This window comes from Aethalodelphis obliquidens, unplaced genomic scaffold (assembly GCF_003676395.1).
Source record: "Aethalodelphis obliquidens isolate GAN/ISIS:26980383/991018 unplaced genomic scaffold, ASM367639v1 scaffold19, whole genome shotgun sequence".
Classification (NCBI taxonomy): Eukaryota; Metazoa; Chordata; class Mammalia; order Artiodactyla; family Delphinidae; genus Aethalodelphis; species Aethalodelphis obliquidens.
In genome coordinates, this window is record NW_020837963.1 from 10,168,463 (window position 1) to 10,193,672 (window position 25,210).

A 25,210-nucleotide genomic window follows, 5' to 3' on the forward strand; every position below is an offset into this window, starting at 1 on the left:
TTAACTTAATTACATCTGCCGAGATCCTTTTTCCAAATAAGGTCACATTCAAGGTTCCAGGGATTTGACAAGGATGTACCTTTTGGGGGTCACCATTCAACACACTACAGAGGGCAAAACACTGATGCTGGGTGGGGCTGGAGGCTCACATCACGCTGGGCCGTGGTGGCGCCAAGGATCAGGGAAGCTGCCTGGTGACTAGCTCTTCCTTGACCTAGCTGGTTAAATCTTGCTGCTGCCAGGTGCGGGTGGAAGCTCACTCTGCCACTGCATCCCACTAACACTACCCCAGCAGGGATATCAAAGCACCATACCTGCCTCTGCTGGATGGAAGGTGGAAGATGAGCTCCCTGCTCAACCCTGCCGACACCACAGGCTGGGGCTGTCCAGGCACCATGGCCTGCTTCTGCGCCGCGGAGATGAGGTGGGGTGGAAGATTCGCTCTGCTTTGCCCACACGTTGGCTAGGTGCAGCTTTTCGGTTGATGTTTGGCTGGTGTTCTGCGGGGCCACCCTTTTGTTTGTGGGCACTCCTATGGCGAGGAGGAGGCGGCTTTTTCCTAAAGCCTCCCCCCTCTCTTTTTTCTTCTTTCCTGTCAGCAGTTCCAGGTTGGAGGCTTCGGCAGCGCCCTGTCTGGAATATATGGATGGCAATAAGGAAACCCAGAGAACTCGCGGCTAAAACATTCCTCAAGTCTCCAGGTCCTTGGCCAGTTCACCTTCTTCTTGCCACCTATGCTGGAGTCTTCCTATGCTTGTCTGTTGTGGTAAGTGCAGGTCTTCTAGTTTTACGAGGAAGGACTTGGGAGGAACGGGCTACTACATTCTGGCCAGACCAAAAATTGACTCATGATTCAGCTGCAGATTCCAGATATCAGTTGTCAAACATTCTAGTGGAATTCTTTTCAATTTTTATGTTCATGCTTCCTACAGTTATCAATTTAAGCAGTAAGTGAAAGAAAAACAATTTAAAATATATTTTAATCTTTAATTAATGCTGACCTCTGCCTGTATATGCTTTCTTATTGATGTTTTCTTGCCGGGCATTTTCCAGGGGAAAAAAGCAAAAGATAAAAGTGCATTAAGATCACTTGTTGTTTAACATTATTCTTACATGAGATTAAAAACTATATTTAATGCTTCTCTTGTACAACTATGAGCTCTTATTTTCACAAAGTACCTTCAGTAGTTTGTTCAAGAATACAGTTTGGAATAGTGTAACAGTATTTATGCATATTGACTTAGAAGTAAAAGGCAGTTAACTGCCACGCATGATTTTAAATGGCCTCATTTCTTCTTTCGGAATGACGAATGCCCATCATGATGACATCCACGTCCTGATAGAATTTTGTGTCTTTACTCCATCCTTTACATTGAGGAGGAAGCTTACTAAATTGGAAGGCATGGTTGCTTCAATTATTGATGGGGCCAATTTTCCTCTCATTTCTGTCTGGACAAACATCACTAGTTTGGAATATGCTGGGTTCCTGTAAACAAAGGAAGAGTTAAAAAATATAAAGAATTTTTAAGTTTATCTATGGAGTGTACAAGTTGACAAGGAGCAGGAAGCTTGTCTTATTTGCCAGTGATTGCCCACATAGCGCTTATGACAGTGTAAACAGCTACTGAAGGAAGGAAGGACAAAATGTAGAGTGAGTTGCACACTCATAAATAAACTATTTTACATAAAAATATTAAGTAGTCAGACTATATCTTAAAGTCTTCAGTTTTAGTTATCATTTCCTTTTTGTCATTTTATTGACTTTTTAAAATTATAAAAGTAATATATGCTTATGAAAATTTAAACTGTAGAGCATTTTCACAATTCCCCCTCACTCTGTTCATCAGATAATCACTATTTATAACTTTGACTGTATCTTTTCAGGTTATTGTCTATGGATATACAAAGATAGCATGTATGTACATATATGTATATGTACCCCACATATATGCACATGTACATTCTTAGTTTTACAAAAATGAGACATATTTATTTTTCTGGAACTAGTTTCATTTTCCTCTTAGTATGATATCATGCACCTCTTTCTGTGTCAATCTATATAGATCAGCTTAATTGTTTTTCATGATTGCACATGGTATTTCATACTCTATTAACCAGTCCTCTATTGACCGTCATGGGGTTGTTTCTCACTTTTTGCCACTGTAAATAAAGCTGCAATAGGGCTTCCCTGGTGGCGCAGTGGTTGAGAATCCGCCTGCCGATGCAGGGGACACGGGTTCGTGCCCCAGTCCGGGAGGATCCCGCATGCCGCGGTGCGGCTGGGCCCGTGAGCCATGGCCGCTGAGCCTGCGCGTCCGGAGCCTGTGCTCCGCAACGGGAGAGGCCGCAACAGTGAGAGGCCCGTGTACCGCAAAAAAAATATAAATAAATAAAGCTGCAATAAAGCATCTTGTAATGTATCCATTTGCACTTCTATAAATACTTGCATTGAGTTTCTAGGTCAAAGTTTTTGTGCATTTAACATTTTGAAATGTTATCTCCAAACTGCCTTCCAAGAAGACTGTAGTATTTTACATTCTAACCCAGTGATCTTCAAACTAGAGTATATGAAGACTTGCCAAGGGGTATGAGAGACTGAATAACATTTAAGGGAATAAATTTTCAGATCTCTAACTTCCATGTAACTTTTCCTTAAACTGATCTGAGAATACGTCTCTGATGGAGATGCTGGCTTTTCTCTTGCCACCAGCCTGTTCACACCACCCTTCTATTGCTTTACAGAACCAAGGGATGCCTGTCATTCCCCACTGAATAATAGTGAATGGTACCAAGGTGCTTTACTCCAGCATATAAAAATCTTTGAGATGCTAAAGGGAAAATTCAATCTATTGGAAGTGAATTGAGAAAGTGAATGACAGATGACTGGGTAATAAAACCTTACCAAGTCATGTCAATTCTTTGCTTTCAATAAAATGTAAGGATCTAATTGAGTTGTCACCTGATAGGTCGTTAAAAACAATTTTTGATTATAGGTCACTATGTAATTCACAGCACATAACTCAGAAGAATTTCAAGGGATTGAATGACAGTGCTAGGGTTGCACTCTCTCCATTTTAACTCACTCATTTATGTGAACAAAGTTTCCTATGCTTATTTTATAAAAATGCAAAGTAGAAGTAGACTTGATAGTCTCATTCTATTAGATGGGACATCTAGATCAGCATTTTTGTCCCATATTTTTTACAGTTAAATTAGTGTAATTGATAGAAGCATGGACTCTGAAGCCAGTCTGCATAGTTTGAAGCTGAGCTTTGCTATTACCTATGTGTAACCCTGAGAAAGTTACTTAATCTCTCTGGGCTTCCATTTTCTTTTCTGCAAAATGGGGACAGTAATACAACCGACTTCATGAGGTAATTGTGAGGATCAAATAATTGACTTATTTGGTATATGTAAATTGTTTGTAACAGTGTCTGGCACATAGTAAGTGCTAAGTTTTGCTAATAATATGTGTTTCCAATAACAATTTGCTTTTTTTTTTTTGCGGTACGTGGGCCTCTCACTGTTGTGGCCTCTCCTGTTGCGGAGCACAGGCTCCAGACGCACAGGCTCAGCGGCCATGGCTCATGGGCCGCTCTGTGGCATGTGGGATCTTCCCGGACCGGGGCACAAACCCGTGTCCCCTGCATTGGCAGGCGGACTCTCAACCACTGCACCACCAGGGAAGCCCAACAATTTGCTTTTATATTGAACAACTATGTAATACATTTTTATTTTTATCAATGTGTAGTAATAACAATTTAAACCAGTACACATATATATTTTTTAACATTTAGATACTTGGGGTCATAGAAAATAAAACAAATTTTAAAAATTAGGTACTTATTTTTGCTGAGGTATGATTGAAAATAGATAGATAGTGATTAATAAAAGAACCCGAAGCATAAGATATATTCTATTAGGATAAAATTATGCAAGGGAAAAAGAGTAAAAATATGGGATCAAGGAGAAAAGAAAAGAAATGACACAAACTTTCTGACTGTTAAAGGTTATATGTATTTTGAAATTGATAATGTAATGGTGGGTTTCAAGTTGTTATGGTATTTAGATTCCATTGGATGCACTTAGAAGGGTGATATAACCATTTTTTTTAAATGTCAGGATTTAGAGTATGCTGGACATTGCACCTTCTTAATATAATGCTATGAAAAATTTTAATATCAACTTAAAAATGTGCAAGGCAGTATACAGTTTTACAAAATTCTCTTGGGGGGTTTGAAGACCACTGCTCCAACAAACCGTGAGTGTCTATATTCTTACACCCTCTCTATGCAGAGTTTAGACTATTTTTACATTGTGTCAAATGGCTGGACTCACTAGCAGTTTGTATAGTCTTAAATCTCTATTTGAGTTTACTAGGGCTTTACACACTTAACCAAGCCTTTCCAACATTTACTGTAGAGTACCTTTACTACAGATACTATGTTTTATAAGTTTACTATAGGACTTGGGCTGCATGGAAAAAGAAGGTACAAAACTACTTTTTTGTCAGTACCCTTCTCCAGCAGGATGGTAGGCAGAGCTTCCACCCTAGGTGGGATATCTAAATCAGAGCTTTTGTCCTATGCTTTTTGCAGTGGAAAGGGAACGGTGACAAGGTGCAAGAAGGGGACTTTGCCTGTGAAGCACACTTTAGGTTGTGTAGCTTCCCAACAAGAGTCCCCACCAGCAGCTGATGTACCTAGCTGATTTGGAGTAATAATCCTTCCCTGTTTTGTTCTTTACTGCTGTGGAGAATAAAGTCCTGGCCATAGACACAAAACTGATGGATGGGCAGAAAGGCCATATCGTCATCAACATCATCATCTGCATCAATGATCCTGTCCATTAATGTAAATATTTGTGAATATCTTTTAGTTCTCTAATTCAGTAGAGAAAATATTAAGGAGTACGGGTCTAAATGTAATTTTATTTTGACTTCCTTCACAAAAATATTTTTCTCATATTGAGTGGTTTATATCTGACCACTATAAAGTTTTACACCTGTTTCTATGTGTCGATATCTTTTATTTAATATAAAATCATTTACCAAAAATTAAAATGTAACGAATTTGTAGAATGATATACATTGAATTAATATATAGGCATTTAAAGACTATGTGTATTGGATGTTACCATCTTATCCCTAGGCTGGCCACCTGTGGGCAGTGACTCTAATTTCTCCAGCTCTTCCCTTTCTGAATTTACCTACTGGATGTGTCATTCTGCAGGTATCTGTTCTCAGTAGGTAGTCCATTGGAAAGAATTTATTCAAGGTAAAGCATTCATTGCTGATAAACGTAACTGCATTATAATTCTAGAAAATTTATTTTTAATTTGCAAAAATTCCCTAATAATTCACAGAAGTGACTCTAATGGAGAAACATAAAACATCAGGTTAAGGTTAATAGGAGGGGGTGAGGATGTTTGTATATATGTGACTAGTGCCAGAAACCTCAAATCATACTTTATAGGGAATTATCCATTCTGATTATACTTAAGACAAAAATACTTAAAAAATTATTTTAAAAATTGTATTTAGGGGCAATTTTTTTCCCAACAGAATATACCAGAACATATTTCTGGTGAGTTAGTTAACAAATTACAAATTGAATTAAAAAACTGTTAAAAAATAAATATATGGAAATAACACTTACTCTTGCAGAGGTGAACACATATAGCCACAAGCGTGGTTACAACCACGGATATAATTTGAAGATGGAGGATATGCTGGAAAATCCACACTAGTAGCTAAGTGATTAAAAAGAATTAAAATGAAACTTATTCCACAAAGATGAAAAATTCTGTTTCCAGTAGCATATCTTAAAAAGTGTATGACATAGCACTTGATTTAACTTAGTTATTATCAGCAGTGACATTAGTTTTATACATATGTATGTATGTTTGCACATTTGAATGTGTACACAGGCCAAAAATGAAAGAATATCAGTATGATCACTATTGTCCTCTCACACTTTTTCATGTAGAACTTCGAAAGATGCTGTTATCTTTCACGTACAGGAAAAACTGTTAAAAGTATTGTTCAATTACTTTCTGAGATTTGAAGCAGAAATCACAAAGAAAGAGACTATTCTATTAGGATAGTGGGTTTATAGATGTTTTGGTTTATAAATTTTTAAAATAAAATATTTGATGTAGTTATTTGGTCTGTCAATACAAGTAGTTTAAATGCCCCTTTCTGCCAATTCCCTGTAGCTAACTTCAATATATAATTAAAAATCAGTAGATTTTGTTTTAGGAATTATGCAGCATAACTGCATATTGTATGTGAAGTTAGAAGGGAGGTCATCTGATCATGATTATGTTTATGATAATTATATATACTCTTCCAAATATATTTGTTTACTCTGTGCAACTGTTTATTCTGTGCAACAGAATATATTTGTTTATTCTGTGCAACTGAATCCTGCTTTTGTCAGAATTTTCCTATGTGATTTTAACATACGCAATCACTTCTGTAGAAATATAATGTTAAGCACTAGCTTAGGACTAGTTTAGGAGACAAATGTGGTGGAATCAATTTCCCATTTTCATGACCTGTTTCATCATCTTAACAGAGCCAATTATGTTGGCAAAATGGTACTGCCAGAAGTGATATTAACATATTTTTTCACTGTTTAAAATATGGAGATTATATTTGTCTTTATTTTTTAAAATTTTGTTATATTCCACAAACAAGTATGGGTCTTTTGTGAGGCACACAGTATGGTAGTTAGTACAGATTTTGGAAAATCAGAAAGACTTGAGCTGCTTATTAGCTATGTAACTTGATTTCTGTGAACTTCGGTTTCCTCATTGGTGAGAAAATGCATGCAAAATATTTAGCTCAAAGCAAGATACACAGTAAGCTAGACAACAACAGAAACATTAAGAAGAAAACTATCAGTAATCATCAAAAACTCATTCAAAGAAAATCACTTAAAGCAAATTCAGTAGTGATCACTGAATGACTGATTATAACTATTTATTGATTTTATCTTCCATACTTATTTTTTACCTTCCCTCTGACCACTAAAAATGAGATACAAATTGAATGCTTTCAAAATATAGATAATAACAGATCTATGATTCAAATGGACAGTATTTTGTGTTATAGGCAGTGAATAAATTTTTATGTGCCCTCATTTAAAAATGAGACGACTAAATGACAACTGTATGAAACTATACGAGACGAATATGTGAAAGTGATGAACAGCAGTCCCCAGTGGTATGGGCAAGAGAGCTAACTGTGCACATGAGTGCTATCAGCAGAGCAATGACTCAGTCCTGGACTCAGAAACTTAAGAGTCCTACAGATATATCAAAGTAACTGCAACCTTGTTCGAAAATAATAATTAACAACACTGAACTGTCCCTCCCCAAGTAGTTTACAGTAGGGGAAACTATTCACATAGGAATAGTGAGATTAAATTGAATTACAGGGGAAAAAAAGGCTCTAGGTCATTGTCCTACCAAAGTCCCTTCACCATGATTTATCTTGAATTCTTGGAGTCCAAAGATCTTTGGGGTGTGAACTGGTATGTTTTAAGTGAATAACGCAAATTAGGAAGTGGTTATGTATTTATATTTTACAGAGTGACACATTTTTTTTGGCGGGGGGTGGATAAGGGTATATCAAAACCTCCAGTTTTTAAAAGAAATATAAGCACATTTATGAAAACACCTATCTATTGAAATTTTCTTCATGAGCTTTTTCAGTTTCTAGATATACCCATTCTATGTAATTTAAATACAAAAGTATATATCCAAAGATCAATTTTGTTTCTTAGTAGTTTTATAATGTATGCTGTGACGTTTTAGCCTGCAAGTATCTATCTATACTGAGTGCTGCAGGGTATATGCTGCAAAAAGGCCAGGAGATGCCATAATCATTGACTATGATATAAATGGCACCTCTAGAATTAGGTAAAACTTCAGCCTTATCTATAATAACATGCATTTATTGGCCTCACTAAGTAAATAAAAAAATAATTAATTGAATATATTGTTTCTTTCAAACTGTGAGTTAAAAGTAAAAAAATTTATTTAATGACTCACAGTAATTCCAAAGTGTGGGCAAAATGTTTCAACTTACAACTGATAATATCGATATTCCCTTCGCAGTGCTTCAAATACACTAAGTCGATAAAGTCTCGGGGGGATATTGAGCCCATGGCAAAACTTTGTGTAATGGTATGACATGAATGTGTCCTGAAACAAACTGCATAAGGCTGGACTGTATTTGGAAAAAGCAGGGCTTTGAGGTTTTAAGAATTTATCACCGAGTCAACTTGCATTTTCAGTGTTAAAGAAACATTAGATGTATAATTATAAGTGCAAGGCAACAAAAGCAAAAATAAATGAGTGGGACTACATCAAACTAAAATGATTCTGCACAGAAAAGGAAACTATCAACAAAATGAAAAGGTGACCTACAGAATGGGAGAAGATATTTGCAAATCATATATCTAACACGAGTTAATATAATCATAAGTGTGACAGAATCAGAAAGGAATCTTGATATTATCTAACCTTCGAATTTTTTGATGAAGAAATTGAAGCCTAACATTAAATTACATGTAGAACTAGAGATATGTATAGAACTAGAACCTGGATTTCCAGTACAATATTGTGTCTACTACCCCACACTGACTAGGTAATATATTCTGAAAAATATATTGACTTAGCAGCTTGTGGTGTAAGGCCTAAAATTAAAGGCCAATATATGCACTGCTTTGACATCTGGTAAAACTGGGAGGGTTGTGAATGGCCTAACTGCAAGTTCCTCTCCCCACTCTGTTCCCTCAGATAAGAACCCTTAGTCCAACAACCCTCCTTATCAGCAGGATCAGACACAATGCCTACTTATACCTGAGTAGTGGGTTTCAGTTCCCTGCTACCCTGCAGAATTATTCCAACAACCAATCAGATCCTCCTGCAGGAATCAGGGGTCACCTCAACCTCTTGATACTACAAAGCCTGCCTTGCACAACCCCTAGTTATTCACTCTGTTCCTGAGTGCAGCTCCCATGTCACACTGCATGACATGGTGCATCCTTGAGAGTTTAGCTAAGCTACTCCATGGTACTGCTGCCTCAGTATCCGTTTTGTTTGTCCGAGCAGCCTGCAGGGGCCTTAAACTAACACTAGTCCTCTCATGTAAGGACACCCCCAGATAACAGCCCTCAGAGTCACAAGCTAATGTAAGTTCCTGATATGACTTCCCCAACAGCGCTTCTGATCAACTGTCTCTCCCACTTCCCAGGGCCTTCCCCTTGTGAGCACCTTAGGTAAGATGCCCCCTGTGGAGCTTACCAAAACCCTGCTCTTTTTGGTTCCAATTGATCAATCTGGCCTTAGCCCAGGAACCCCAAAGCTCTCCACCCACAGACACTAATAATGGCATGTGCCTCAGGTCCTGCCTCTCTCTGTCTGCAGCCTGCCTTGACCTCCCCACATGGGGCCCTTGAGGCGTGCTGTACACTTCCTCCTCGACCTGTGAGTAATAAACTTCTCTATTTCAATTTCTCTTGTGGTCATTTGTTGAACCTGGCTCACTAATGGCACCCTGTGCTCCACTAACAAATGTTAATTTAACAAAGTCTTAACAGTCCTTCCTGGGCTGTGATTAACGATTAACAAAGTGCTGTGGATCTCATTTGTCTAGTGCTGGTGTCATGTGTTTGACCACCACCATAACCCTAGAGCAGGAATCCCTTCCTCACCAATGGGGTGAATGAGTCAATTAAAATGCACCCCTGGAAGTGAATGCTACAAACATTCACTGCAAGGCAGACTAATTCTTCTCACAGTATAATGTGATTCAGAGATACTGTGGTATACTGGAAAAGGCATCAAATTTGGAATGAGGAGATCAGGTATAAATCCTGGTTATACCATACATTGGCTGTGGTGACCTTGGGCAAATCACAAAATTCCTCTATGTTTTCAAGTTTTTTGATGCCAAACCTAGTATACTTTCCATTATTACAGCTGACTTGCAGCAACAGCAGAAATATCTGAAATGCTAATGAAACTGTATAATTAGTATCATACAATCATGAATGAAACAGTCCAATTGTTTGGATTTTCATTTGTGATGGGCCACGTTCAAATCCCAAGAAGGTCACGGACAGGCGTTCTTTGTGGATAAGAACTTCAAGGCCTCTCTACAAGATGAAACTGCTTTACCTTTCTGGGCTTTTCTACAATCTCACCCCCATCCCAGATTTCAAAATCAGTTTAATAAAAGGCGGTAAAGTTAACCTACAGAGTTCTAAATACCTGATAAGGTGATGGCAGATATGTGGGCCATTTGTTTTGATGAGTGAAATGCGGCTTGGAGATTCTAAGAACCAAAGACTCAGTGATGTGGAATTTTACCAATGCAACTGTTTAAGTTTGCATTACTCCAACAGTCACATTTACCAGCTCCTTCTAATAAAGTTATTATTAGCCAAACAGTAGGACTCAATTTTTAGAAGCCGCTTATGAGGTATAATTTACATACCGTGAAGTCTATCAGTCTTAATAAGTGTCAGACCTATACTGTGCTGTACCAGAGTTCAGAATCCCTCACCCCACTCCTGTCTTCTTCCTGGTTCCTCCTTCTTTCTACCAACTAACAGTCTTTCTCATTTCATTCATGTTTTTCTCATCCTGAGCTTTCACTCTACCCTCACCTCACCCTGATCTTCTCTCCCCTTTTAAGCCCTATTTGCCTCTTGCATTCTGTCTTTCTTTCTCTCACCTCTATGACTTTAGATTTCTAGTCCATTACCTATATTTTTCTTTTCTGTTTTTATTCTCCCTCTTCATTTCTGAGATAATGTATTTGAAAGTGTTTCTAAAACCACAATGTTATTTCACACTTACTCTTTAAAAAAGTCACATGCTGTTTGTTCTTAAGTCCTTACAGTAAGTGTCTACGATGTTCCTGTTATCTAGTGTATTATGACTAAGATAAATCTACTGACTTCCCATCAACAAGGCATGCTTAATCTTTTTATTCCACCTAATGGAGGAGGTGAATCCATGAGTTCAGTCCCCTCAGTAACCGAAGGCACACATCTGCAGGAGAGCTGACCAAGTTCAGAATGTGGTATTCATTTAAAACAGAATAAAGGTAATTGGAATTGAACTCTTGACTAATAAAGAAGGAAGTTTTAAGCTTTTTATAAAAATTTCAACTTGATTTGAACCTATAAAATACAAAGTGTCCACATAATACAGATTTAATAAACTCAAATCACTAAGATAGAAAACTAAAAGTGTACTCATACAGTGAAAGTCCGATATTAAACAGTAAATTACCGAATCAATTTTTTGTACCATGCTGTACATTTTCAATGATTTGTCCCATATGACCCTGTTTTCAGGTTTGTAGAGGAAATCAGATAGTTTAGATGTTGATTCTGGAACTATTCCTTCAACACGATATCTATAGTTAACAAAATAAAGAAAATTCAAAATTTAATAAGTTTAGTCTAAGTTGAAAATATAATGCTATCACAGTATAAAGCACACTAATTTAGCAAATAATGTAAAGAAAACTTGAAGGTAATATCAGCAATTTAAAGTACTAATATTCAGGCTTCCCTGGTGGCGCAATGGTTGAGAGTCCGCCTGCCGATGCAGGGGACACAGGTTCATGCCCCGGTCCGGGAAGATCCCACATGCCGCGGAGCGGCTGGGCCCGTGAGCCATGGCCGCTGAGCCTGCGCGTCCGGAGCCTGTGCTCCGCAATGGGAGAGTCCACAACAGTGAGAGGCCCCAGAACAAAAAAAAAAAAAAAAAAAAAAAAAAAAAAATACTAATATTCAATTGGAAGTAGCCAGTTTATAAAAATATGCACTGTAATAATTAATATAAATTATTTTTTCTACATTTTTCTACAAATTTTGTTTATAATGTTTCTATAGTTGTCTTTTTAAAGGGGCTACTTTCATTTAGAAGTTTTCTAAACTCTTTCTCATAAATATTTACCTACTGTATTTATCATAAGCCAACAGTAATTGATGAGAAGTTTGTGTGGTTGTGCAATATCTTGTGGCCTTAATTCTTAATTGAAGGATGTAATATGGTCTAAAGCAGTAGTCAGCAAACTTTTCAGTAAAGGGCCAGATGGTAAATAATTTAGGCTTTGCAAGCTTCATGTTCTATGTTGCAACTATTCAACTTTGCTAGTGTATCAGTGAAGCAGCCATAGACAATATATAATGGGCACTCTTGTGTTAAAATTAAACTCCATTTATAGACATTGACTTCTGAATTTACTTTTTTTTTTTTTTTTTGCGGTACGCGGGCCTCTCACTGCTGTGGCCTCTCCCGTTGCGGAGCACAGGCTCCAGACACGCAGGCCCAGCGGCCATGGCTCACGGGCCTAGCTGCTCCGCTGCATGTGGGATCTTCCCGGACCGGGGCACGAACCCGCATCCCCTGCATCGGCAGGCGGACTCTCAACCACTGCGCCACCAGGGAAGCCCTCCTTTATTTTTCACATGTCAAGATTTGGAGAAGTAACTAACCTTTATGTTAATCCATCAATAGAATTGGGTTGGGCTATCACAACCAATGAAGTTAGGACAATGTGAGAAAACTGGATTAAAACCCACAATTTAGCAGCAGGTTGTTAAATGAAAATGAAATCTGAATAATATTGGCCATACTTTCTCTCTCTGTTAATCATTCTTTCTAAACTAAGGAGATAGGTTTAGGTAAAATCAAAATTTTAAACCTCTAAAAAGTTAAAATTTTTGGAGGAAGTGAGGTAAAAACTAAATGCTATTATTACAGAAAATAGTTGTTATATTTATGAAGAGTTCTTCCTCTGAACCTTGTTTTTATGATTTGATAAACAAGTAAGTCATTAGACTATTTTTTTGTATGTTAGTCTCTCTTTAAAAGCTCAACTGGTCCCTAGTTTTCTCTGTGAGATATCCTAAAATTTTCTTAGTATGTAAGGTTTCCTTCCTTCAGATCTACAAAGTTTTTAAGAGCTTATTATTAAACTCTATAGAAGACAGTGACAAAACAACCTGAATAATTATCAGGTCCTTTGAAAAAGAAGGCAGATATAAAACAGTTAAAATTTAAGCACAAAACTATTGTTAAGGGTTTGTATATACCTCCCTAGATTGCTTTTTTTTATTAATCTGTTCTCTAATTATACTGTAAATTTTGAGGATAAAGAGTTTTTGACCTTTTTGTATTTCTAACTAACATCAAATTAGGTATCTTTTATTAAGCACTTACTATATATTTACTGATAATGACTACCCTTAATCTTTTTTTTTTTTTTTGCGGTACGCGGGCCTCTCACTGTTGTGGCCTCTCCCATTGCGGAGCACAGGCTCCAGACGCACAGGCCCAGCGGCCATGGCTCACGGGCCCAGCCGCTCCGCGGCATGTGGGATCCTCCCGGACCGGGGCACGAACCCGTGTCCCCTGCATCGGCAGGCGGACTCTCAACCACTGCGCCACCAGGGAAGCCCCCTTAATCTTTTAATAGCATTCTTTTATTGACTGAGTGATCAAACATTTACTATTTATTATGTTGACGCTTGAACAACATGAAAGTTAGCAGTACTGAGCCTCATGCAGTCAAAAATCCGTGTAGAACTTTAGAGTCGGATCTATGTATCTGTGGTTCTTCCATATCCACAGTTCCACATCCAAAGATTCAATCAACTGCAGACCCTGCGGTACTGTAATATGTATTTATCAAGAAAAAATCCACGAAGCTAAAACCCGTGTTGTTTAAGGGTTAACTATATATATACTTCAGCCTAGCAGAGAGTCAGACATATAATCAAAAAATTATTATATGGTTTGATAAGTGTTGAAGAGACAGAAAGCAAAAAAAAAAAAAAAAAAAATCAAGGTAAGAAGGGGAATAATGTGCTGAAGCTCTTTTTGGAAGGTTTGCCCAAACCCTTTCATAGTTATTCACGATAAAATTAGGGATGGACAATATTGAAATGGAGGACATTTAGGCATCAGCTGCTTTGTTTCTTCTATTTTGGAGAGGAAGTTTCGATTTTTAACTTTAAGTAACAGTACACACATTACATATAATTTACAAAAGCATTTTCTTTCAAAACTTTGTTTTAAAATTTTATGCATATGGATAGCTATCCTTCTTGTATAATATTTTAAATGCTTAGTATAGAAGTTCTCTGTATTTTTAATTAAAATCCTTTATTAATTATGTATATTGCAAATATTATATCTCTGGCTACAGCCTACCTTTTCACTTATTTCTTTTGGTACAGAAGTGTTTCACTTTACCATAGTCAAATTGACCAATATTTTCCATTATGTTTTGTGCTTTTTTAGGTCTTCTACAAGATATCCTTCCCTACTTCAAGATCATTAGGCTACTTTCATACATTTTCTTCTACAATTTTATAGTTTGTATTCATATTTAGGACTTTAATCTACCTGGAATGGATATTTGTGTATAGTGTGAGGTCAGCATCTAATTTTACTTTTTACATATAAATAATCACTTATGTTAGCACAACTGATTATAAATAGTTCATCCTTTTCCATTTTTTTGTAATGCCTTATCTGTTACATATCAAGTTTCCACACATGTGTAGGGCCTGCTCATACCCATATGTTATTGCAGAGCCTCCCTGACATTTGAAAGAAGCTCCCTAAAAGAGACAGGAACTTATTAAAAACTCTCTTGATTGAAGTTGGCTTGTAATAATTCTAATAATACTTTACACCTGGATCTGCACAGTTCTTTACACTGAGATACTTAATATTTGATTTTGTTGCTGTTTCATAGTTGCTAGTACACACAGGCAATAAAGTTAAAATGTTAGGAGAGTAGCATATAGAGTCAGCCCACCTGTTTTCAAATTCTAGCTCTTACCAGTTATCTGACCTTAGGCAGGTTACTTATTCGAAGTCTTGGGTTTCTCATATGTAGAGAGAGTAATATTTACCTCATAGGGCTGTCATGAGGACTGAATAAATTAATATATTTACAGGATAGTACATGGCATGTATTAACTGTTCAATACATGTTAGCCATTATTATTTCACATATATTGAGTCTTTTATGATAGTCATCCCACTCTGCCTTGTATTATAGGTATTTATGTACTCTTCTCTCTTACAAAGACTAAAAACTCCTTGAGGAGCAAATCTGCTGGATAAAATCATGAAAAATTAACTTTAAGAGGTTTTTTTCTTGAGAATGTCAAGATTATAAGCTTTACAAGTGTATGCATTTTGTTTTGATCACCACTATACTACCAGCACCTAGAAAGTGATTAATGAATAACTGAATATAATGAATGAACAACATCATTTTAAATAAGTCTAGATACCTTGCTGAACCTTGCCAACTCCTGGTTTAGACTGTCTACTCAATGGCTAATTGTTCATTTTCCAGTCATTTGTAAAGGTGAGAGAAGTTTGAGTTATTGGTATTATATGACTGCAAGGCAGAAATTATTTATTTTGCTTCCTATAAGATTATGAAATATAATTAAAGTTGTGTCTTGGGTAAAGGGTAGGTTACTAGTTAAAAAGTACCTTACCTTGGCCTTCCCTGGTGGCACAGTGGTTAAGAATCTGCCTGCCAATGCAGGGGACACAGGTTCAAGCCCGGGTCTGGGAAGATCCCACATGCCGTGGAGCAACTAAGCCTGTGCGCCACAACTACTGAGCCTGTGCTCTAGAGCCCGCGAGCCACAACTACTGAGCCTGCATGCCACAACTACTGAAGCCCGTGCGCCTAGAGCCCGTGCTCCACAACAAGAGAAGCCACTGCAATGAGAAGCCCACGCACCTCAACAAAGAGTAGCCCCCGCTCGCCGCAACTAGAGAAAGCCCGTGGGCAGCAAAGAAGACCCAACGCAGCCAAAAATAAACAAACCAAATTTTAAAAAGTGAATAAAATCTATCTTTAAAAAATATACCTTATCTTAATTCACTAGTTAGAGGTGTATTGGAGTTACTGGCTTTTAAAAGATATGTAAATATCATGCCTCTTTGAAAACATAAAACATCTCTATGTCTTGAATAATTGAATCTATCACTGAATGAGCAATTCAGTATCTACTGTGTTCAAGACTCTTCAGAGATATCAGTTTTGTCGTATTTGAATCTAAGAACTATATTTTTATATCTATTGATCATTAAAATGATTGGTTCTTTGGATATTTTACTCAGATCTATAATAAAGCTTCATGCTCATTATGAATAAAGTGACCAAGTCAAATTAAAAATATTTTAATTATTCTCTCTTGTCTCTCACAGTTTATGACAAGCTTTAGCTGGTATTTGGGATAATTGATACATGAAATTATGTTTCTTACAGATCATTATTTCATGAAGCAATGAACACCTTTTAGTAAATGTGCATTTGTTTCAACATGCTAATTTGAGCATGCATCTCTAAATCATTTTATAGCCTTTTATGGCTTCTGTGAATGAGTACTGCTGAACAGTAAACTAGGAGGATAAGGGAGGAGAAAAACAGTGGAAAGTGCCTGTTTTTACATACTAGAAATTTAAACCTGGGGAAGCACCTGTAAGATGATAGGCTTTTTAGTGATCTTATTTTTGGCATTTCCTATGTGATAATTAGAGTTGGGAGTGGGACTTCCAGAGTGGCTATGTGAGGAGCTAAGGAAACCCTCTTCTACAGTCATTGAACTGGTGAACATTACTTTTAAAATCTACTTAAATTCCCTAGAAATTGACCTAACAGCACACAGGAAATGAAGAAACATTTATTCAAGAAAATCTACTAAATCTAGGTAGGAAAAGTCAGAGTCTGTAGCATTTGAGCCACAACCTCCTTCCAGCCACCCCCCTCCCTCTACGGTAGCTCTGCTCCAGCTGGGTGCAGACTAGAAGACAGGGGCTCCCTCTCCCCACGAGATCCAGGCTAGGGCTATGGTTTCATCCCGGGATCAGCAGGACACTGACATCTCTCATCACCGAAACTCTCAGCTCATGTTGTAGAAGCTCTATTCCCCGCATGCACTGCTCAGAAGACTAGGGTTTCCTGACACCCTGATCTCACTGGTAGGGTGAGGGCTTTGCCTAAGGAACAGTAGGCTGCGAATCCTGGGGCCTGAATTGCCCCTCACCCCTAGAATAACAGGAGCAAACTGAGAAAGTCATAGTACCATCCTTCCCCTATGCTACCCACTTGCTCATGGAGTAGAAGTGTTACTTGGCTTCAGTGTATTAGTGCATAGGTCCCTACTAAGAGCAATCAGAGTGAATGTTAGGCTGCCCTTAATCAGAGTAATGAGAGTAGATATACGAGGTTGCCCACTCAGGAGAAATCAGAGTGGATGTACTAGGCTGCCCCTACTAAGGAACATTCAGAGTGATGTACCAGGCTGTCCCTAACCGAGCGATGGGAGCTTTGTACTAGGCTGTCCTTACTCAGACAAATCACGCTGGATATGCTAGGCTGCCCCTACTTAGGAGCAATCAGTCCAACATGTGGCTTCACTGACTTGCAAGCATTCCCCAAGCCATACACAGATTAAGTAGCGAAGGGCTGAAGTCTTACTGGCTCAGGAGACTTAAGCACAATCTCTGAGTCATCACTGACTGAGCAATAAGCTATTCTGACCACTTTAAAATAAAATCATACTCATCGCTGGTGGTTTGGAAGAATGTGTGCACCCCAAGGCTATGTCCTCTGGGGAATGACTGGTGACACAACTTCCAAGCTACCGGCCCCCTGGCTACATGCAAGGCAAAACCATAAAACTCTCTGAACTGTGAAAACAGTTTCCAAGCCACACACAGAACTGACAGTAAAGGGTAAAAATCTTACTGGCTTTGGGTGCTAAGCACAACTTGTGACCAATAATAGCTTGTGTTAACCTAGGGATGACCTATAGGATACCAGGCTGAAAGATAAAAACAAGGACAAAAATCAGGGCAGGTATATCTGAGGCTGCAGACTGGGGGGTAACAGACTTCATGGAATTAGTCCAGACAAATCACTAAACAAATAAATGCCCAAGCAATAAGCAGCCCTGGGTGAGTGGGTGGGATCTGTATCCAGAGTTGCTATATTACCTAAAATGTTCAGTTTTCTTTTTTTTTAAGGATTAAAAAAAAAAGTTGATTGACTGATTTTGGCCGAGCCATGCAGCATGCAGGATCTCAGTTCCCCGACCAGGGATCGAACCTGCGTCCTCGGCAGTGCAAGTGCAGAGTCCTAACCACTGGACCTCCAGGGAATTCCCTAAAATGTCCAGTTTTCAAGAAAACTGTGAGGCATGCATGCAGAGAAACATGGAAAGTGTGATCTATACACAGGAAAAACAACAGGCAATAGAAAGTATTTGTGGGATATATGGTTAAATTTAAAAATGAAATTATTTAGCTTAGTGTGTGACATACAGTAGATTAATAGGGGAATTAATAGGGAACATAGGGGAATGTGTCAGCTGAACTGTGTGCTGGTAGGTCTGTATTTCATCTCTTGAGGGTAGAAAGGAAAAAAATTCCAACCAAAGAACTGGCCCCCTTCTCATGCATATAGGCAAGTGCTCAAAGCTAACTACAAAAGGAGCTTTTTGGGTGGGAAATTAATAAGAAAAGGTGAAAGTGCTGAGAGAATATCTTCAGGTTTTGTTGTTGTTGTTCTGTAGTTATAATGGAAACAAATATGTTTAAATGCTTTCTATTTGGCAGCCAATATAACATAACTAAAGTCCATAAATTCATTCAGGAAACACTTATTAAGTGTTTATATGACAGACACTGTTCTGGTGTTAGGGATACTACGATGAACAAGAGTTTATTTCTAGTCTGCTTCTTGTTCAAGTTCCTATTCTCAAGTTTATATTCTAATAAGAGAGACGTAATAAATAAGACAACAAATGAAGAAGATAAATTTCATCTAGTGATAGATGCTATGAAGAAGGTAACAGCAGAATAGGGTAGTAAACAGTGGTTTGGTGTATTTGAGAACTTTGACCAATTGGCCAGGAAGGTCCCTCTGAAGAGAAGCAATGAAGCTGAGATCTTGAAAACAAAAATGACATCAGCCTTCATTTGGGTGAAGAGCTAGGCAAGAAAAGAGCAACTACGAAGGCTCTGAGATGTGCATTCGTGCCAACAGTAGTCCTACGTGGCTGTAGCATTAAGGAGAGCAAAGATGCAGTGGTAGGAGAGGTCAGAGAGGTAGGTGGGGGCCAGATAGTGCCTTGCAGAGCATAATAAAGCCTTTAGAAGAGTTTAGGCAGGGGAGCAACACTGAATTATATTTCAAAAATCTACTTTAACCATTGTGTGAATAATAGGATGTAGTTGAGTAAAGGTATATATGAGGAATCCACTAGGAAGTTACTGAAATAATCCATGAGATGTGAGAGAATGATAGTAGGGAGATAATGAAAAATAAATCACTTCTCTCTGTACATACCTAGTCAATTAGAGCTTCTATTAGAATCCAAATCTGAGATGAGTGACCCATTATCTATCTAGGTCAATGTTTTGCAAGCATGTTCTTCGTTGAAAACATTTGGAAGAGTCTGAATTACAGTTTGACAGATGTCTTTACTTTAGGACTTCTCCGAACCTTAGAGAAGAGAAAATAGTCTAGAGGGTTTTGAAAAACTTGACAATGCAACCCATTTTTCCCACAGGGCATTTTGAAGGATAATTTCTCCCAGACACTAGCTTGGCAAACCATATTAGACCATGCTACATATCCCCAAAGTGTGCAATGTTTACACTTGGTTGGCCAGTCTAAATTAACATGCATATGTTTCTTGCTTTGATTATTTATAACCCTATAAATAAAACTGTGAAGCTTGAAGTACTGGAAAATTTTAAGCTTCCCTAGCTATTCCCCTTGATTTATTTGACAGCAATCTCACCTTCTTCTCATTCCAAGCTGGGGGAGGTAAACGTTTCGACTGAGGCAGACCAACCTGATCAACATGTTCAGATTGATTTCCTTTGGAAGAACCTAAATATCTGCCCCAGCTGATTTAGAATAATATAGATATTTTGAAAAATATTAACTGCTCCAGTCACACTCTCCTTCTGTACATAAACATGCTAAACTTAGAAGGATCAGTGGGCCGTGCTTGACAAAAGCAGCATGCAAAATTGAGATGTGTGTATCTTCTAGCAGTCTTAATTTTGAAGCTGTGCTTGATATTTATTGCACGATAGTTCAACTGTAAAAAAGAATTAAAAGAGAGTTTGCCAAAATCATCGTGTGATAGGCAGCCTCTAAAATGGCCCCCAGTGATCTCCACTTCTTGGTATTGACACACTTATGTAATCCCCTTCCCCTGAGTCAGGGCTGGATCTAGTGATTCACTTCTAATAAACTGAATACTGCCAAAATGATGGGGGGGTGGTCCCTTCCAAGATTAGGTTACAGAAAGACCCTGGCTCCTATCTTGTTTGCTCTTTCTTTGGCTCTCTCCTAAATCCCTCCGAGGGAGGCAAACTGGCGTTTGTGAATAGCCCTATGGAGAGGCCCATACGTCAAGAACTGAGGAAGGCTTCCAGCCTAGAGCTGGCAAGTAGCTGAGGTCCCCAGTCTAACAAGCCCACGAAGAACTGACTGCCAGTGACTGTGTAAGTGAGCTTGGAAGCAGAGCTGCCTTCAGATGCGACCTAAGCCCCAGACCACACCGTGACTGCAGCCTTGTGAGAATCCTTGAGGCACAGGCACCAAGCTAAGCTACACCTGGATTCCTGATGACATAAACCATGAGACAGTGTCTGTTAAATCACTAAGATTTGGGATAAGATATTACTGTGTATTAATAAATAAACTAGTATGCAGTGCATATAAATTTCTCTTAAAGCAAGTGCAAAAAGTTTCAATTTTTTTTGTCTGCGTAGTATGGCATGTAAGAGTACAATATCGTTGATGAAAAATTTGAATAAAGCTTTAAAACAGCCTTATTGAGGCTATTTTTTGAATGGCTCTAGGCATTGTGTAGAGCACCTTGTATAAAAGTACCCAGCAAGTATTTGTAGAATAAATACCTTCCAAGGTTTCTTTGAGGCATAGGTTGCTGTCCACACTGGTCTGACCTGGAAGGCACCAAAAAGCTACAACATCCAAAAGTTTATTCCCATAGTGTGCCTGGGCTTGACGTTACCCACTCCCTGCTCAATCTATTTTTTCAAGTGCCACTATTAGAATCATTAATTATTTAGATAACAAAGGTAGGGATTATCTTCCTGATAATTATTAAAATGAATAGGAGAAAGTATACCAGCTTTGTCCCACAGTAAAAAAATTGAAATGAAACACAAGATAGATAATTATAGTCAGATGAAAAAAAGAGCAATAAGCACAAAACAGAGTAGTGAAAAGAAGGAGTGGACCCCTACCCCTCAAAAATAAACTAAATAATATTTGGTTTTCTCAATAGCATATGATGATCTGATGGCATTAATGTGATATCACGAGCAACAAAGGAACAACTCTTAAAAAGAAGGTTAAAGATGTCAGCACAATTTCCCTTAGAGTACTTGTATCTGAAATAACAGGATCCTCAAAAATAGCCTTAAAAGCAGCTTACAGGATAAATTATATATGTTAGCAAGAGGAATATATTGGGAAAATAAACTTTATCTTTAAGTGGTTCATTTAATGGAAAGGTGAAGTTTTAAAAGACCACGAAATACTGTTAGAAAGAAAATATCAATCTAATTTTATAGTAATTATTTCTTAAAGTGGAAATTTCCTATCTTAATGAATTATTCACTAGAAGTGATTTTCTTTTCTGATTGTCTTCCGATTTGGAAATTAGATGGTACATATTGCTCATTTTATTAATTTTACATTTCAAACAAGTGACTTTATAATTAATTTCTACTTCCTGTTCACTACCAAATAACGTTTTATAGCTAATGAAGTAGCATTGAACTCTAGATACATCAATGTCATTGAATTCAAAACAATGATTGTAAATAGGAGATTGTACTTACAGATTTCCATGGAATTTCTTAGAAGCCTTGCTGGAAACACTTATCTTTTTCTCAAAGGGGAATAAAAATCCACAAATACATTAACTGTCAGATACAGAAAAAATGAAAAACAAAAAATAAAGCAAAAGTAAAAACTTTTTTTTGGTTTGTAGAAGAAAATATTTTTAAAAATGTCCTTGCAATGAATTGTTTCTCATTAAAAAACAAACTCTTGAAACATATTTAACTTCTCTTCTTACTGAAGTCTTAACCACTTTCCAGCCTGATGTATCTTGATAGTAACCTAAAATTTCTTGAGCAATTTGTTGGGCAAGTGCCTTATAGTCCATCTACCTGCAAAGTTTTAAAAACAAATGACTGATGAGAATGTAATCATACAAAACTTTTTTAAATGCTGTGTTACATTTTAATACTATTTCTATGTCTGTCACATAGCAATGAACAATAACTACTTTTGGAATGCATGCATGCATGAATCTCTTCCTTTTTATTCATAGTCTTTCAAGTGAGAAAATGTGATATAGTAAAAAGAGCAGGCTTTGGCTTTGGAGTCAAAGAGACCTGGGTCAAATCCTGTCTCTGCCACAGACTAATTGTGAACCATGTTATTTCATATTTCTCTTTCCTCATTTTCTCAAGTTGTAAAGCTGGGACAATACCTAACCTGGTAGAACTGATATGAGGATTAAATGAAATAATGCACTTAAATGTCTTACCCCTTTGCCTGGCACATAATAGTTATTCAATAAATTGTTATTTCTAACAGCTAAATCATGCTTCCTTTCTCTTGTAAAGCAGCATAATCTGTTGATCATGTGTTACTGGGAATTCATCTTTTTAAAGTGAGTGGCAGTGGCACTAAATGATCTGACCCCTGCCTTCCTCTCCAAAGACAATTCCTACCTGTCTCCTCTCCCACTTAGCTCCACTCATACTGACCTCCTGGCTGTTCCCCAAATACAACCAAGCAACTTCCTACCTCAGGGTCTTTGTACTTGCTGTTCCCTATGTTTTTAATGTTCTTCCCCAATATGTTCAGAGGACTGACTCCTCTTCATTGGTGTCTTTGCTTAAATGTTACCTCTTCAGAGAGGATCAAATTCACATCAGTTCAACTCAAACACATTTACTGAATCCTTGCTAAGGGTTAGATATTGTGGTAGATGTGGCAAAAAAGGTTGAGTAAGATGCTGTTTCTGCTTTGAATGAGCTCAGGAAGGTGGAGTCTCATTGGTCCTTTGGCCCATCACCCAGTTTTCAATTAAGGGAAGCTGGCTGGTGTGGTGGAAAGAATATGACAACACAGAGCTGGATTCAAATCCTGGTTTTGCCACTCACCACCAGCTTTATCATTCTGAGTAAACTGCTTAAACTTTGAACTTTAATTTTCACTTCTATAGATTGGGGATAGTAATACCTATCTCATGGGGTCATTGTAAGGATTAAGTGAGTTAATATACGTAGAAGTGATTGAAACAGTGTCAGGCCCCTTCTTGGTGATCAAAAAGTTAGTTTTTTTCTTAAAATGGACACATTTAAATCTACCTTAAAAAAAACTCTCCTAAGACCTGCCTGAATAAACCTTCTTAAAGTTTAATTATCAGCACACGTCTTCCTTAGCTCTCACCTAAAGGCCTTCAGGTGGGATCATAAATCTATTTTCTCGTGTTTAGTTCTCCAGTATATTTGAAAAGCATGTATATTTGAAAAGCATTAGTAAACCATTATAATTTCTCCTTCTTAGTAGACTCATGGTTACTTCACCTTTCCTAGTAGATCTAGTCCAGAATTTTAATAATTATTAGGACTCTTCTCCAAATCCTTGTGGAGATCTCCATAGCTTTCAACCTGTGAAGGAATGAAGTGGAAGTAGAATTATTTTGATCCATGAATTAGGTAAATATATTTGATAATTTCCTTAATACTTTCTCAGTGTCCTTTATTTATACTTTAGGTACTCATTTGGAAACATTTGATATATCTTTCCTCAATGAAGGAAAAACGTAGTAAGAGATACATTAAAGATAATATTAATGAAAAAGAACCTTTAAGAAATTATCTTTTAAAAGAATAGGTTAAAAAGATACTTATGTGGAATGTGGATAAAAATGTCGAAGTTTTTAAGGTCACGCCATTAACAATCCTGGCTGGTCCCTGACCTGGGCTTGTCCCAGCATATATAACACGGTTCTTTATTTCCTACCAGCAACATACTTGATACTGAAGGCTCAAGAAATTGCAGATTTTTGGAACAAACCACTAGCATGTAAACTTCCTGCAGGGACTTTGTCTTACTCATTTTCAAATCACTAGCACTACTTACTGCCAAAATAAACATGTGTTTAATTGAACCACTCAACTAAATTTTGTAGCTTCTGGACTTTTTCATTTGCTAAGAAAAAAAGGGAAGGTTAAGCTTACTGGGCTAGAGAGGGTGAAGAGCAGAAAAGAGCAAACAGCAAGACTACAGTTGTATTACCTGGTGATGTAACATCGGATGAGCTGGAACATATTCAGATGAAGTAATGGTCAAGGATATCTTCACCCATAGGGTCAGTGGAAAATAAACACAAACCAACACTGAGATGGCATCTTTTTCCGATACACCACTCGGTTGAAACTGGATTCTTCGCAACTCATATCCCGTCCCAGCCTTGTAGACAGGTTCACACATGTTGCTAAGTGGGTCTTTACATGTTTGTATAATCTCCCTGTTTCTGGGCTGCCTGACTGGGTTCCCAATCCGTGCTGGGTCACTGCCATTGTTCCCTGGGAATCAAGGTCCCCAAGGAGTTTGTTAAGTCCCATCCCTGGCCAAACTCCCTCCTCCAATCCCGCGTCTGCTTTGAGGGTGAGGGGCCGGCTGGAAACCCAGGAAGGCCGGGCTCAGGGATGGGAAGGGGAAGGCCCTGAAGAGGAGGGAAAAGTGGTCGGGGGATCTGCCCCCTGCGGCCGAGTCGGTGTCTTATCCGGGGAGGGGGTGCTCTGAAAGCGGAGAGGCCGAGCGTGTTGGAAGGACTGTGGCTGTAGGGCTCGCTCTCAGCGACCGAAACGGCAGCCGCCGGGGCCCTAGGTCCCCATCCCCGCCCCGTCCCGTCTCGAAGCCCCGGGAAACTGGCCGAAGGAAGCTCAGCCTGTCATATGCGCAGACCGGCCGCGCAGAGCCGTGACCGAGGTGGGGAAGGCACGAGGGGTAGCGACGCGGAGGTAGTCGAGAACCTCCCCGCCCAAGGAAGACCGGGAGGGA

The 25,210-nt window shown here is 38.2% G+C and overlaps 1 protein-coding gene across 1 annotated transcript; it reads right to left on the bottom strand.

Annotated features, from left to right (window-relative positions):
- Nucleotides 1–1,286: 1,286 nt before the first annotated feature.
- On the bottom strand, nucleotides 1,287–25,176 carry STARD6 (StAR related lipid transfer domain containing 6). The gene is given in 9 exon segments (XM_027118392.1): nucleotides 1,287–1,353; nucleotides 1,355–1,486; nucleotides 5,658–5,751; nucleotides 8,096–8,267; nucleotides 11,314–11,440; nucleotides 21,964–22,013; nucleotides 22,203–22,296; nucleotides 23,728–23,811; nucleotides 24,443–25,176. Coding segments are annotated over 7 exon segments (732 nt in total). The 5' UTR covers nucleotides 22,293–22,296; nucleotides 23,728–23,811; nucleotides 24,443–25,176.
- Nucleotides 25,177–25,210: the final 34 nt, after the last annotated feature.